General features: G+C 43.2%; 1 protein-coding gene across 1 annotated transcript in view; it reads right to left on the reverse strand.

Moving 5' to 3' along the window:
- CF1H1orf21 (chromosome F1 C1orf21 homolog) overlaps positions 1-14,297 on the reverse strand; it is a 176,895-nt gene that overhangs the window by 140,599 nt on the left and 21,999 nt on the right. Inside the window, exon 2 of the mRNA XM_047840781.1 lies at positions 11,445-11,663. Coding sequence (XP_047696737.1) covers positions 11,445-11,538 — 94 coding nt within the window. The 5' untranslated portion in view covers positions 11,539-11,663. The remainder of the gene's footprint in view (positions 1-11,444; positions 11,664-14,297) is intronic.

The raw sequence follows: 14,297 nt of genomic DNA on the forward strand, positions 1-14,297 counted from the left end.
TTGGGGGAGGGCAGAGAGAGAGGGAGACACAGAATCTGAAGCAGGCTCCAGGCTCTGAGCTGTCAGCACAGAGCCCCACGCGGGGCTCGAACTCATGAGCCGCGAGATCATGACCTGAGCCGAAGTCAGATGCTCAACTGACTGAGCCACCCAGGCACCCCAATGTTGTCCATTTTTCAATTGAACTGTTCACTCTTTCCTTATAGATTTAAGAGTCTTTTTATATTAATCATATTAACTTTATGTTATGAATATTAATGTCACTCCATCTGACATTTGTCTCTTAACTTAGTTAAGGCTGGTTTGTTTGTTGCTGTGCAGAGAATTTTATGCAGTTAAATTTATCAACTTTTTTTATGGCATTGGATTTTGTGGCATTACAAACCTAAGACTATAAAAACACTCACTGGTATTTTTTTTCCATCCATATTTTTTATAGTACTTTTACAGTTTCGTATTTTACAGTTCAGTCTTTAGATTCATGTAAAAAGCTCTAATATGGAGAAAGGAGTTAAGGAATTCAATTTTTAATATTAGACTTATAAATAACAAAGTATTTTTGAAGAATAGAATGTGAATTAAAATAGTATCTAATTTGTACATCTTTATATTTCAGTTAGTTATGGATGCACTTATTCAATTACAATCACTGAGGGCATCAACTGTGTCTGTTGGTTCTTGGCCTCTCTACAGTGCTTCACAAAGAAATGTTCTTTTTCTATAAACATCCTCACTGTGCATGATAAACCCAAGAGTAGGAAAATGCTGTACTCTACTGCACACACGTATGCGCACACACACACACACACAGATTTATGTTTGTTAACTTTTTTTATTTTTCTTTTTTTAATGTTTATTTTTGTTTTTGAGAGAGAGAGAGAGAGAGAGAGAGAGAGAGAGAGAGAGAATGGAATGCAAGCAGGGCAGGAAAAGAGACTAAAAAGCAGGCTCCAGGCTCTGAGCTGTCAGCGCAGAGCCCGATGTGGGGCTCAAACCCACAACTGTGAGATCATGACTAGAGCTGAAGTCAGATGCTTAACTGAGTCACCCAGGAGCCCCTAACTTCTTTTTTTCTTTAAACAAAGTTATTTTTTTTTAAGTTTATTTATTTTGAGAGAGAGAGAATGCAAGAGTGGGGGAGGGAGGGGGAGAGAGAGAGAGAGAGAAAGAGAGAGGGAGAGAAAGTGTTCCAAGTAGGCTCTGCACCATCAGCAGAGAGCCGGAGACAGGGCTCAAACCCACAAACCTTGAGATCATGACCTGAGCCGAAATCAAGAGTTGGAGGCTTAAGTGGCTGAGCCACCCAGGCCCCTTTACGTGTTAACTTCTAGGAAGGGACTATTTTTTTAAACCACGCTTTCATAGAAATAGGGCATAATATTATATTCACCACTCAAATCATATACTTTAATCTTCTGATTTAAAGACATACACCTGGTCACACACATGCACATCTTATACAGAACAGAAGCTGATCTAGGACAAAACAGAAGAAGCACAAATTACAGGAATACAAATATTTTAAAATACAAAATAGGGGCACCTGGGTGGCTCAGTTGGTTAAATATCCAACTGTGGCTCAGGTCATGATCTCCTAGTTAGTGAGTGCTGACAGCTCAGAGCCTGGAGCCTGCTTCAGATTCTGTGTCTCCCTCTCTCTCTGCCCCATCCCCAATTCCTGCTCTCTCTCTCTCCCTCTCAAAATAAATAAACATTAAACATTTTTTTAATTAAGAAAATAGAAAATAAAAAGATAACTATTATGTGGATAACTGATAAACTTCTAAAAATTGGAGAATTACACATCTGTAATCAATGGGTTATGCTTCCCCAACCCCCCAGCATAATTATGGGAAACTAAGGCTGCTAATACGGTGATGATATTAATGAATGGCAGTCACCCAGTGCGTATTATGTGGCAAGTTCTATTCTTAGGGCTTTACATACACTGATACATTAAGTCTCATAAAAGTCCTCTGAAGACAGCTTAAGTACTAGTTCTCCCCATATTATACAGATGGGGAAACTGAGGCAAGGAGAGTGATTTGCCAAGCTACACGTTAGTGAGTGGCTGAGCCAGGATTTGAAACCACTTTGCCAGATCTCAGGCCCATGCATTCAGCACCACGGTGAATTTCAGGGCTACTGATAATAGCCCTAAATACAACAATAGAGTCTTCAGACCTTCTCGATTAAAAGCTCAGGCTAAGTAAGCTCAAGCAGCCAGTTACCAATGACTCCTGAGCAGAGGCTGGTTTAGAGTTAACAGCAAAGACACATCTAAGGGGGCTCTCCCTTAGAGTCAAGAGTCTACATCCTCACTTCTAGCCACAGTCCTGCTTCCTTAGTTAAGTGAACTGGCATGGCTTTTGGCTTCATTTTCCTTTTGTATCAAATGGAGATAACAATAGAAACTGTAAAACATGAGTATCATAGTTGTGCTTTTCATATAATAACTCAGGGGCAAAAGAAACAGCCACACTTCAGGCTCCGGGTGCAGACGGAAGGTGCTGTGCTGGTCTCTGGAGAGGAGAGCCAGGTCCTAAACGAGGTCTAAGCATCAGAGAGGTGGTGTCAGGAGGGCGGTTCCAGGCAGGTGCTTATGGCAAAACACATCCTTTCTGCCACATTAGCCAGGATTCTGGGAAGAAGCCATTGTTTTGAATTTCTGAATTCTGTGATGTCACTCAGGAGAAAATAACTCAGAGGAGACGTGCTATGGGTAAAAGAAACCCTCCCACCTTCTCTCTTGCTGCTGAGTCACTTTATGAGAACTTCCCCCAGCAAAGAACAAGCCTTGCCTGGGGCTCCAGTTCTCTGTGCCTTTCACTGGAAGGTACCAGAAGCATCTCCACTGCCTTCTCCAGGGCCAAGTTCTTTCTTTCTTCTTCTCCTTTTTTTTAAGTTTATGTATTTATTTTCAGAGAGACAGAGCACAAGCAGAGGGAGAGAGAGAGACAGAGACAGAAACAAAGGATCTGAAGTAGGCTCTGCACTGACAGCAGAGAACGTTCTTATTTTCTGCCTGAGGAAGGGCTCCAGGCAGCTGCACAGAAGACCAGGCACCCAGAGGGCCAAGAGAGCAACTGAAGGAAACCCTCTAGACATAAAACCGGAGGGACGCCACCAAGGGCTCAGCAAGCATGCCCCTGCCACTAGTGTCTGTGAACTCAGAGGCTCCCTCGTCTTGCAGTCAGGCTGCCCTGAAGTAGTAAGTGGCAAATGGCCCTACTTTTCACTTCTCTCTCCCTATATATAACATTAACAGGTTCCTGATATCAATGGCAAGGGAAGGAAAAATACACTTGGATTTTTCTTTTTTTAAATGTAGAAACAAGAGTATTTCTTGACTTTCTGTTACAGGAAATTCTTCCAAAGAGAAATTCAGACTGACTCTACCTCAGCTAGATTAAATTCTGCACCATCGAACATTCTGGCAGTGTTTATTTTGAGGTGGCTGAGGGGCAAGAATGAAGAGGTGGGGCAAATCTATTCATATTTGTAATTGATGCTTGAGTGCTAATTAAGCAGCAGACAATGTTCTAAGCGCTTTCCAGTGAAGTTTATCTGACCCTCCATGCAACTCCAAGTGCTGGATTCCATTATTATCCCCCTCCCCCGCAACACAGAGGAGAAAATATGGGCACTAATGAGCTTAAGTTACTTGCCAAAGGCAACACAAGAAGGGGGGAACTTGGAACAAGCTCCCGCTAGTGCACGAACTCACAACCACTGCTATGAGTGCTGACAGTTAAGGCTGTCTTGTGTCAAAGAGGCAAGAACCTGTCAGAATGGCCCAGCAACTGTCTAAAAGAAGGAAATGAAACTAAGCCACTTTGAACACCTCCTCTGAGTCAGGTGCCGGGCTAAGTACTCGTACTTTGGAAGAGTGTGGTGAAAACTCCTGGCCAAGGTGGGCTGGCTTCTATAATTCCATGAGCTCCATGTGCACTTGAAGCCATTGCGACCTTTCTGAGGCTCAGCTCAAAACACCGTGGGGTCTTCAAAGACAATATTCAGGGCCAGGTTACTCATTCATCTTGACTTACATTTTCATTCAGAGTATGGCCCGGCTCTAGTACAAACCCATCAAACCGTTCTCCTGCTCTTAAGGTTCTTTATCAACTTAATGAAAACCAAAAAAAAAAAGGAGGGGGGCAGATTTCCTCTCTGACCTTTGGGAAATAACTTCAGAAGTCAACACAAGCTTCCCTAGGCCAGCAAAAGAAGTTACTTGAGAGGGAGCTAAATTAAAGACTACCACTAATTAGTGCAGAGAGATGAGCAAGTTAGAGACTTTGCTCTTCCTCACCTCCCAAGCTGCTTCCCTGTCTCTGCCTTCTTAGCTGTCCTGTGTACCCCAACAGCCTGCTCCCCTAGAGTGCACATCCCGCCTATGGAGAGTCGAAGCAGAAAATGAGGCTGCTGTCTCAGCCTAACTAACTCCTTTTCTCTTGGATTCCAGAATAAGTAAACCCCAAAGCCGAAACTAGGAAGGAAAGGGAGCCCTAAATACCAACTCTACCTTTCAGTGACTTAAATTAGCACCACCAAACAGAAAGACAATGCAAGTTTCGGACATACTTTAAATATTTCTAGTAGCCACATTAAATGAGCAAAATGAAACTGATAAAATTAATTTGAGTAATATAATTTATTTAACCCAACATATACAAAATATCACTTCAACATGCAATTAATAAAAAATTATTAATGGGCTATTTTATACTCTTTTTTTAAAATGTTTCTTTATTTTTGGGGAGAGAGACAGAGTATGAGCAGGGGAAGGGCAGAGAGAGAGGGAGACACAGAATCCGAAACTATCAGCATACAGCCCAACTCGAGACTCAAACTCACAAGCCATGAGATCATGACCTGAGCTGGAGTCGGAGCTTAATCGGCTGAGCCACCAGGCACCCCTCTTTTTTATACTAAGTCCTCAGAATCCTGTATGTATTTTATGCTCATAGCAGATCTTAATTAGAACTAGGCATATTTTCCATGCTTAACAGACAGAGGTGGCCTGTGGCTACTATACTGGATGGGACACAAGTAGCATTATTCTGTTACTGTCTCATAAACACAGATTACTTTTAATTAATCTTCACTTCATGCCATTGGAAATTACTGCAGAAAGAGTGAATTACTACTTTGCCTTCAACTGCTTGAATTTCTGAATGAATGAGATATATTCTCTTATTTGATCTTCACCATAACCTGTGAGGTTGGCCCTTACAGTATTTTAGATGGGTAGCAGATTAGATAACACCATCTCTCTCTCTCTCTCTCTCTCTCTCTCTCTCTCTCACACACACACACACACACACACACACACACACACACACAATCCTGTTAGATGTTCCCAATTTACACAGTTGAGGATCAGAACTTAATTGAAGTTACACAGCAATACAGAGCCTAGAAGAAACCAAGTAGCCAAAATCTTGCCTTACTGCTTCCCTTTTATACTCAGTCTTACATTGCTATTCTGGGAGAATTTATTGCAATAGTCCAAACACCTCCACTTAAGGGAATATTTATAAACTTCAGACTCTCTTGGTCCTTAAGCCAAACTTGGCCACCTAGTCATGCGGGGGAGCTGGGTGCAGGCAGGGCTCAACCTGATCCCCAAACAATCTCTTTGCCTCCAGCTCCCGGCATTCTGGGAACCCCTGTTCCTCTCAAGACCATACAGTCCCTGCCTTCAGGGGGCTAACCAGCTCATAAGACAGATGACACATGTACATAAATAATGAGATAAGACATATAAAGAAATAAACCAAATACATAAGTATGTAAAAAGGTATTCTGAGATGGCAGGAAAGAGATACTTTCTGAAGGTTTTAGAAAAGCTTCATGAAAGTTTGGGTGAAGTTTGAAGAAGAGCAGAATTTAAAAAGATGAAGGCAGGAGAAAAGGCCCACGCCAAGAAGAGGTTATGGCTCACCAGAGGGCCCGGGAGACAGAAGGCGTGTTTGAGGTCACAGGGCAAATTGTCCAGTCTAGCTGAAGAACAGGGAACATGAAGGGACAGAGTATGAAACAAGGCTGCCAAGGTGGGTATGAGCCATCTGAGAGGTCTTGTATGTTCACTAAGGATTTGGGATTTTACTGGCTAAGAATGAGGCACAACAGAAAAGTTCTGGAGCATGAGAATGAACATGGGCAGAGGAGCACTCAGTACAAGCTGACAGAATCGGACACCGGTACAAAAAACGGAGAGTTAAAAATGAACAACAACATAAAAAAAAAAATCAAAGAAGCAAACAAACAACAAAGGGGGCTAACGGAAATCAGTTTGGAAGGCACTGCACTCTTCCGGGTTATGGGCCCCAACAGCCTGAACTGTGGTGGCGACCGGAAAGAGATTTGGGGAGAGAACAAGAGTCACAGGAGCTGGAAACTGGATGAGACAAAGGCCTCAAGTTTAAAGCCTTTTCAAGATTAAAGCCTTTTCCTGGAAGAATGGTGGTGACCTTCAGGCAAATAGTAAAGTCAATATAAGTAAAGAGCTTGCCCCCTTGGGGTGGGTTGCAGAAGAGATAATGATCTCTGGTTTGACATGTTAATTTTCCTAATAAGGCCTGAATCTGTTGTGAGCACCTACTTTAATAGTCCAAGTGAATGCCTGTTGAAAGAAATCCAATAAGCACTTGGCTTTCCTTAGAACTTGCTTAACTAGTTCACGATAACTTGAATCTGTTGGTCACTTATTTTATGCAAGCTGGCTTTGGCAATCTGCTCAGCTGTCCTCTGAATGACCTCAGCAGATCTGCTGACCACTATTCACATATGCCCTGACCACTGAGGGAAGGAAAATTCCAATCTGGAGATGGAGCTTTCTGGTCTGGGTTTTACTTCTGAAAGGGCCACATGTATGTGAGGCACAACTTTAGATGGGAAACTTTTTATGCTTCGATATTTAAAGTGAAAGAAAGTCTATAGGTAAATGTCAGTGATAAAGTTCCTTGTCAATGACCTCCTGAATTCTATGAAATCTAGGAGTCAAGATGCCCACTTGTCAATTCTCCACGGTGGAATATTCTACAGATATTCCGTCACGCACATTTGGAGTGATCGATCTCCTAAATAGCCAAAACATTATGGAGACCAAACTGCATCATAAAAATGGAAACTACCATTTGTTAAAACACTCTGTTTATCAATGCTCCCCAGCATGTCCTTAGAAGCTATGAAATTAAATTCACACCTTTTGGAAAAGGATCGAAGGTGTGTGTGTGTATACACACTCAGAGACATACTTCAGAGCCATCCCCAAATAGTCCATCCTTCACAGACATTGTCAACTCTTCAACAACAAGCAGTAATAACATTTTTTAAAAACATTTAAAAATGGCTTCTAAAAAGTGAGTGAGGAGACTTTATTCAGTGAAAAACAGAGCAGTGATTTAGAAAGCAAATTTTAACGGTCTAGGTTGGAATATAATCCAGTTGGGGTTCTCACTGCCTCTCTCAGTGGCTGAGGTAACTAGTCTCCAAAGATGGCTCCCACCAATTCCTCCCGTCCCAGAGGTGCAGGCTGAATACATGGAGATGTCCAGCTCTCTCGACTCTGGGCTGGTTTTGTGACTTGCTTTAATCAACAGAATGAGGCAAAAGTGACTTCTTGGACTTTTGAGCCTAGGTCTTCATTGGCCTGACAGCTTCTACTTCCTCTCTTAGAAACCAGCCACCATGTGAAAAGTTTGACTTCCTAGCTGGAAAGAGAGGCTAGAATCCCTCTTGGTCATCTGAGCCCAGCTGAGCTCCCAGCTAAATGCAGCTACCTGGGTGATCCCAGGCACCCTACAGAATTGTGAAAAGTAATAAATCGGTGCTTATTTCAGGCTGCTAAGTGTGGCGTTCTTTCTTAGGAGGCAATGAGTTACAAACAGTGGGTGACAAAGATATCAAATGGTTAAAAGTGAGCCACATCTGCTTTTCACCTGTGACTATCTGTGATCATATTGGGATTTTGTACACTCACTCTGCCTGCAAACTAAAATTTACATGGAGAAACACAGATAGGACCTCCTCTTGTCATAGACAAACTCAAGCATTCAGTCGCATCTGGGATACAGGCACTGAGGTTCACACTGCACTTTGACAATTCTAGAGCCCCGTGGGACTAGCCAAATCTATCTCCCTTGACTGGTTCAAGAAGCTCTCTCCCTCCTTGTTCTGCCTTATCTAACACCATGCCACAAACCCACAAATGTTTACGCTGGAGAGTAACGAGATGATGAATGCCTGAGTGGATGAAACTTCAGTATGAGTACCAGGAGGATGACAAAAAAACTAGCAGAGGTCTTGAACGCACTTTATGACATGGACTGAGTGGAGCCACAAACATAACAATGACTGTGCCAGCTTGGGGTGGACTGAATTGTTAGCTCTAATTTTTTTAAATAACCTTTTATTTATTTTTATTTATTTATTTATTCTTCGAGAGAGAGACCACACGTGCAAGTGGGTGAGGGGTAAACAGAGAGGGAGAGCATCTTAAGCAGAGCGTGGAGCTCGATGTGGGGCAAGATCATGACCTGAGGAGAAATTCAGGGTTGGATGCTTAACCAACGGAGCCACCCAGGCACCCCATGTTAGCCCCAATTCTTGACCTCTGTATCCACATCCTTGTCACTAATGCACTGTGGTCAGATATATTTCTCTGCCTTTTGTCTTTGAGCCTGTTCCTGTGACTTTATTTGGCTACTCAAATGTGGGTGCAAGTGACGGTGTGCCAGATATAAGCCCAAGGTTAAGAGGCATCTTGTGTACTGCTTGCACTTACACCCTCTGTGAAAGAGAGCATATCCGCCCTTCCTCCCGCAGACCGCTGGTCCCAGGAGGAAGATGAGAAAGACGTACAGCAGAGCCACTCCAGCTGACTCACCAGCTCGTGATCAAGAAAGACATGCTCATTGTTGAATACCACTGAGATCTTGAGGTTGTCCGATACCCAGCGATAGGTGACTAATACAAGGTTCCTTTATTAGATGCCAACATTTGCCAAACGCACATGGTACTTTAGAATAACAAAGCCTCCTCGCCTATAAAAGCTGAAACTAAATCACCAACTGGATGGTTAAGTGGTCTGCCAGGCTGTATAGAAGTACAATATATCAGATATCACTGGTTTTTGCTCTTAGTTTGTCCTTCCAAAGATTGTAATTTGGTATTCAAATTTCTCTATAATTTAACCCTAACTTAAGTTTTCTAGCCAATTCTCTCACTTAAATTTTATATTCCATTCAAACTGGATTATTTCTAATTCTTGAGTAAGTCTCACATTACCTCTAACCTTTCCTCATCCAGTACCTTCCGGTACCCTTCATCTGACAGGCTTAGATTCTTCTGGTCCTTTAAGGCCAGGTTCAGATGTCACCTTTATAAGAAATCTGCTCTGATCCCACCTTTTAAGGCAGTCTCTCCATGCCCCTGACTCTCATCACAATGTATGTCTTTTCCTTTTCTGGTATTTGCCCTATTCTGCCTCAAAACATTTTCCTCATCCTCTTAGAAAGTCCTAGAAAGGACTTTCTAGGAGGTTTATGTCTTACTCAGCCCTGAATCCTCCAGGGCAGTTAGCAAAAGGTCTTGGCCCATAGTGTACAGGCCAGTCAATATGTTTTCGCACTGAAGAACGAGTGGCTGATGGGATGCAGCAAGGCAAGTGGGAACAACATCAAGAAAGCAACAGGGACTCTGGCATAGAGACACTGAGTCTACGGCTTCGTAGCTGGGCATCTAGGGACCAGAGTCTCTCTGTCTTTCAACTTCCAAACATGTAAGATCGGGATGACACGTCTTTCATAGAACTGTTGTGAAAATTCACCATGAAAATGAATTTAAATACTTCTGCATATTTGACATATGGTGGCTGTTCCATTATGGTAGCTCTTATAAAAACAATAACGACACAGAATATCATCTAGAAGTTAGTTCGCATAAATCCTTGACACTAGATTATCACTAGATTATTATGTTCTCTCATTACTTTTAAGTTTACTTATTTATTTTGAGGAAGGGAGGGGGCAGAGAGTGAGAGAGAGAATCCCGAGCAGGCTCCGAACTGTCAGCACAGAGCCCAACATGGCGCTTGAACCCACAAACCACGATCATGACCCCAGCCGAAGTCGGACGCTTAACCGACTGAGACACCAGGCGCCCCCACCGTTCAAAATTTTACAGGCAGTCACCACTAGAAGTAAATCTGTTCCAGGCAACAAATACATTTCCTTAAAATGACACAAAACAAAATCCTCCTCCCCTACATACTAGTCCACTTTCAGCAGAGCATTAGTCTTCCCACAGCACACCAATTCTTCACCAGGGACCCACACGACCATTACAATGGACCAAAATTGGCAGAATTACATGACAGTGACCGGACGGTGCCCTTCAGTTGTTTGTATGTAAACACGATTTCAGCAAGGTTCTTTACCGAATGAGAAAGAGGCACTCGTTCAGAGGACTGCCATGAACGTGTCCGGGAGCGGGTTATCATTGTTGAAGTGATTCAGCAGAACTGCTTCACCTGCCTCACTCACTCGGGTTTTGTACTAAGCTACAGCCATGTGGCATCGGAAGCGGAGCTGACTGTCCAAGGAACAAACTCATGTCTAGGCAAACTCAGAAGCCTGTAGGTGGCCCGGTAGGTGACGTTAATGCGTGAACGGGGACTTGACGTGCGTTCAAGAGCAGGCTCAACAGTTCCCTGGAGGCCACAGCCTGACTGAAGGGGCAACTGCTACCTCACCCCACTGTTGCTTCAGCCGGTATAGCCAGATTTTCTGAAGAAATTTGGGATTTTACGTGAAACATCCTGATTTTTTAAATGCTGCCTTGCTTTTTACTTTATAATTCTCTGGGAGCCAAAGAAAACATACTTGCAAGCCAGACGTGGCCATGAGTTGGCAGGCTGTAATCTTTGCACTGGATATTCTAAAGTCACTTTGCATCGTCAAAGACAGGTTAAAAGACGATTATTAACATTCATTGTGTTTGTATTTTTTTAATCTGAAAATTTATAATTCACATAAAAAGTAACTATTAGGCCTAAAAAATACCTCATTCTCTTATGCATAAATCCTCACTCGCTCTACTTTTGGACCTCTGTGTTTTCGGTCATACAGTGCTCTCTACCTGGACGCCCTGTGGCTGGTGTCCCATGTACCTATTTAAGTCCTACGGGTTATTTAAAACTTGATTTCAATGCTAGCTTCTGTATAAAATCTCCATAATCGTCCTCAAAATCCTGTATATATAAGTTATTATGAAAATTGCACCATGTAAAAGATGCGTGTTGATTTCTAGCCATATCTCATCAGCCCTTTACCAGCAGCCCCCAAAAGATGCAACACCAATAACGCTACAAATATTCACTCCCGAGAAAGTGAAAGGCCTGGGTCACCGGGTCAAGAGCGAAGTTCAATGGCACTCACCGCCAAACACATCTCCATTCTGGTAGTTCTTCCCTTTCTGGGCTTCCTCTTCATTTTGAACAGTGGCAACATGCTTGGCGGAGGCACAGCCCATAGTCTCATTCGGTCAGCTTCAGCCGGGCTGAACTGCAAATCATCTCTACAGACACGGGGACATTTTTTTTTCTTTAAACACAAAGAAAATCCACCTTCCTGCTGAGTCGGTCAGGACGTGCGCACCTGGGAGAACAGAAAGCTAGATCAGAATGAGTGAAAACAAAACCTCTGTGTGATCAGTAAAGCACTAGGATTCCTGCAAGAGCCCGCTGCACTGGGGGGTGGGGGATTGGGGGATGGACAATTGTGCTGAAGAAGGAAATGCAATAGGGCCTGTTCTCATCTGATTCTCACTCACTCAGAAAGCAAGACCAGAAGGCACACCCCCTGCACAACACATGGCTGAACTTTTTGAGGACATAATAAAAAATGTGTATTTGTTTATTCAAATAAATATTTGAGCACTACTACCTGCCACACAGAAAGTGCACGTATGTTTGCTAATGTTCTGGAATCTCAAAAACCTCCAGAGTGAGGAAAGCACAGACAGCCATGAGATCTACCCAGTTCAGGAAACTGGGAAAAATTCTCCATCTTCCCACTCCTGCCTTGCAAGCCAGCTCTTCTCAGATGATCCATTCTTCCCCCCCCCCCCCCCCCCCCCCCGCCAGGAGCAAATGGCCTTCCTCCTCAGGCTAATTTATACATTTTTGGTGGGTTCTGTAAGGAATTCTATATTTTATTTTACCTGAGGTGACAGTGTTTTGGAAGATAAAGGAAGAAGATGGGGGCAAGGATTTAAACTTACTTTTCTCTGCTTTCTGCTTAGCTAGCAGAATGCTTTAAGGATTGACCAGATGTAGGAAGATCAAGAGAAGAAAACAAAGCAATTGCCCACCTCCTATCAGAGCCTCTGTGCTTCTACTGGACCACTCATAAAGACTGAAAGAGAATTTATGGATAAACCACAATAGAGATGGTCCTCTAGTTAACTTCAGTAAATATACCTTCCCTGCCCCACCCAAGGTCACTGCCCAGATTCTCAAGGGTTTGCTCTGTCTTTATTTTTCACCATCCTTTTCAAGCCATTCCAGAGACGACTTACTCCAGTCTCGTGGAGGTCTCCTTTGAACATCTGCCCATTCCTTCATCTCCATCCATCCCACTGTAGGACAGGCCCTTACCTCCTCACACCCAAGCAGAGCAGAAGAATCGTGGAGCCATGCACTTGACCTGCACTGGCACCCGTGTCTCCCTACCCACCTCTCCCCTTCATGAACAACTGGTGTTTCTCAGCCTCAGGAGCAGTGGGTACGGAAACTGAAATGCAGCTACAGGCTTTCTCTTCCAACAAGACTGCTGCCCCTAAGCCTCCTTCCTAGAGCTCTAAGGACACCCACGGACACAGAAATCTAATCATTTAAGCCATAACATCTCAGCAAAGGAAATGTTCAAATTAACCGAACGCTGAAAGGTAATTCCAAATCAATTTCATAAACAAGCTGAGATATAAAAGTAAGGATCTTAAATGAAGGCAAGCAAATGCAAAATGCAATACTGACTCTATGGCTATAATACTAGTCATATACTTTGTATAGTTCTTCATAGTATTTTCTAGCACTGGTTCCATCAAATCATTAACAGGAAGTATAGGGTTAGTAAAGTTTTACCAAAAAGGAAGATTATTTTTCCCTAGATCGTTAATGTTTGTAGTTTCTCTACACAGGTAACCTCTTATTAGCACATTTTCATATTTTTAAGGCTACATGGAGCGCGCGCACACACACACACACACACACACACACACACTTAGCAGTAATGCCATTAAAGCTACAGTATTTTGATTTTTTTCTTAACAGTAGTTTAATTTGCTGGTCTATTCATACTGGTCTATATAGCTCAGGGGCCTGATGGGGGAAGTGCACATGGGAGAGGCATTTTTTTAAAAAACTTACAAAATAGAGTGTAGTAAGTTCCATGATAGAGGTTTCACAGGAATTTATGGCAATGCAGAATTTAAAAAACAAACATTAAATTATGACTGGGTAAAGGCAGGAATTAAAAGAGGAAGTAGTATTTTGTAGAGATTTAAAAGTTTGGTACAAATCTGCAAGGCTGAAAGGACAGTAGCATCATCTTGCTATAAAGAACCGCCAGAGGGAAGACACTAGAACGTGGAAGAGCGCAGCATGCGTGTGCGCATGACAGTGCGTCTGCGCCTGCGCGCGCATGCAAGCGTCCATACTAACCCTTGTCTCGAGGGACAAAGTGGGAGCAGGGCAGGGAAGGGGACTGCACTGCTGATGCTTTGTGAAGGGGCTGGAGGAGGCCCTGCTGACTTTATCCTACTTGAAGATAAGGAAGTCTCTCTGGTGCAAATCTGAGCGCACTTTGAGAGGTATTACATTAGGAGCGCAGAAATCCATTCTGTCAACCTACCATAGTTTTTGAAGAAACATCACTGAAATATGAGATAAGAAGAACAGGAGATGGGATTCAGTTCCAAAGGCAGAAGAAGGGGAAAATTCCTCTCCAGCCAAGGGGCTGCTGCTGCTGCTGCTGCTGCTGCTATGTGCTCCCGCCAGCACTTTCTCCTTGATTCCCACCTCCAGCATCACCATGTAACAGGTGTGGCCTCCCAGCACGAATTCCTTACTTTTTAAAAAGGAATGTGGGGAAACAAGCTCACAGGTACACAGGAGAGCAAACTGAAGTGAGAGGGGAAACCTCCCATCACCTCCCTGTCGGCTGCCACCTCTTCAAAGCAAAGTAAAACCGGAAGGAAAGTAGGAAACTCTAACAACAATCCCCCAAGGA

This window comes from Prionailurus viverrinus, chromosome F1 (assembly GCF_022837055.1).
Source record: "Prionailurus viverrinus isolate Anna chromosome F1, UM_Priviv_1.0, whole genome shotgun sequence".
Lineage (NCBI taxonomy): Eukaryota > Metazoa > Chordata > Mammalia > Carnivora > Felidae > Prionailurus > Prionailurus viverrinus.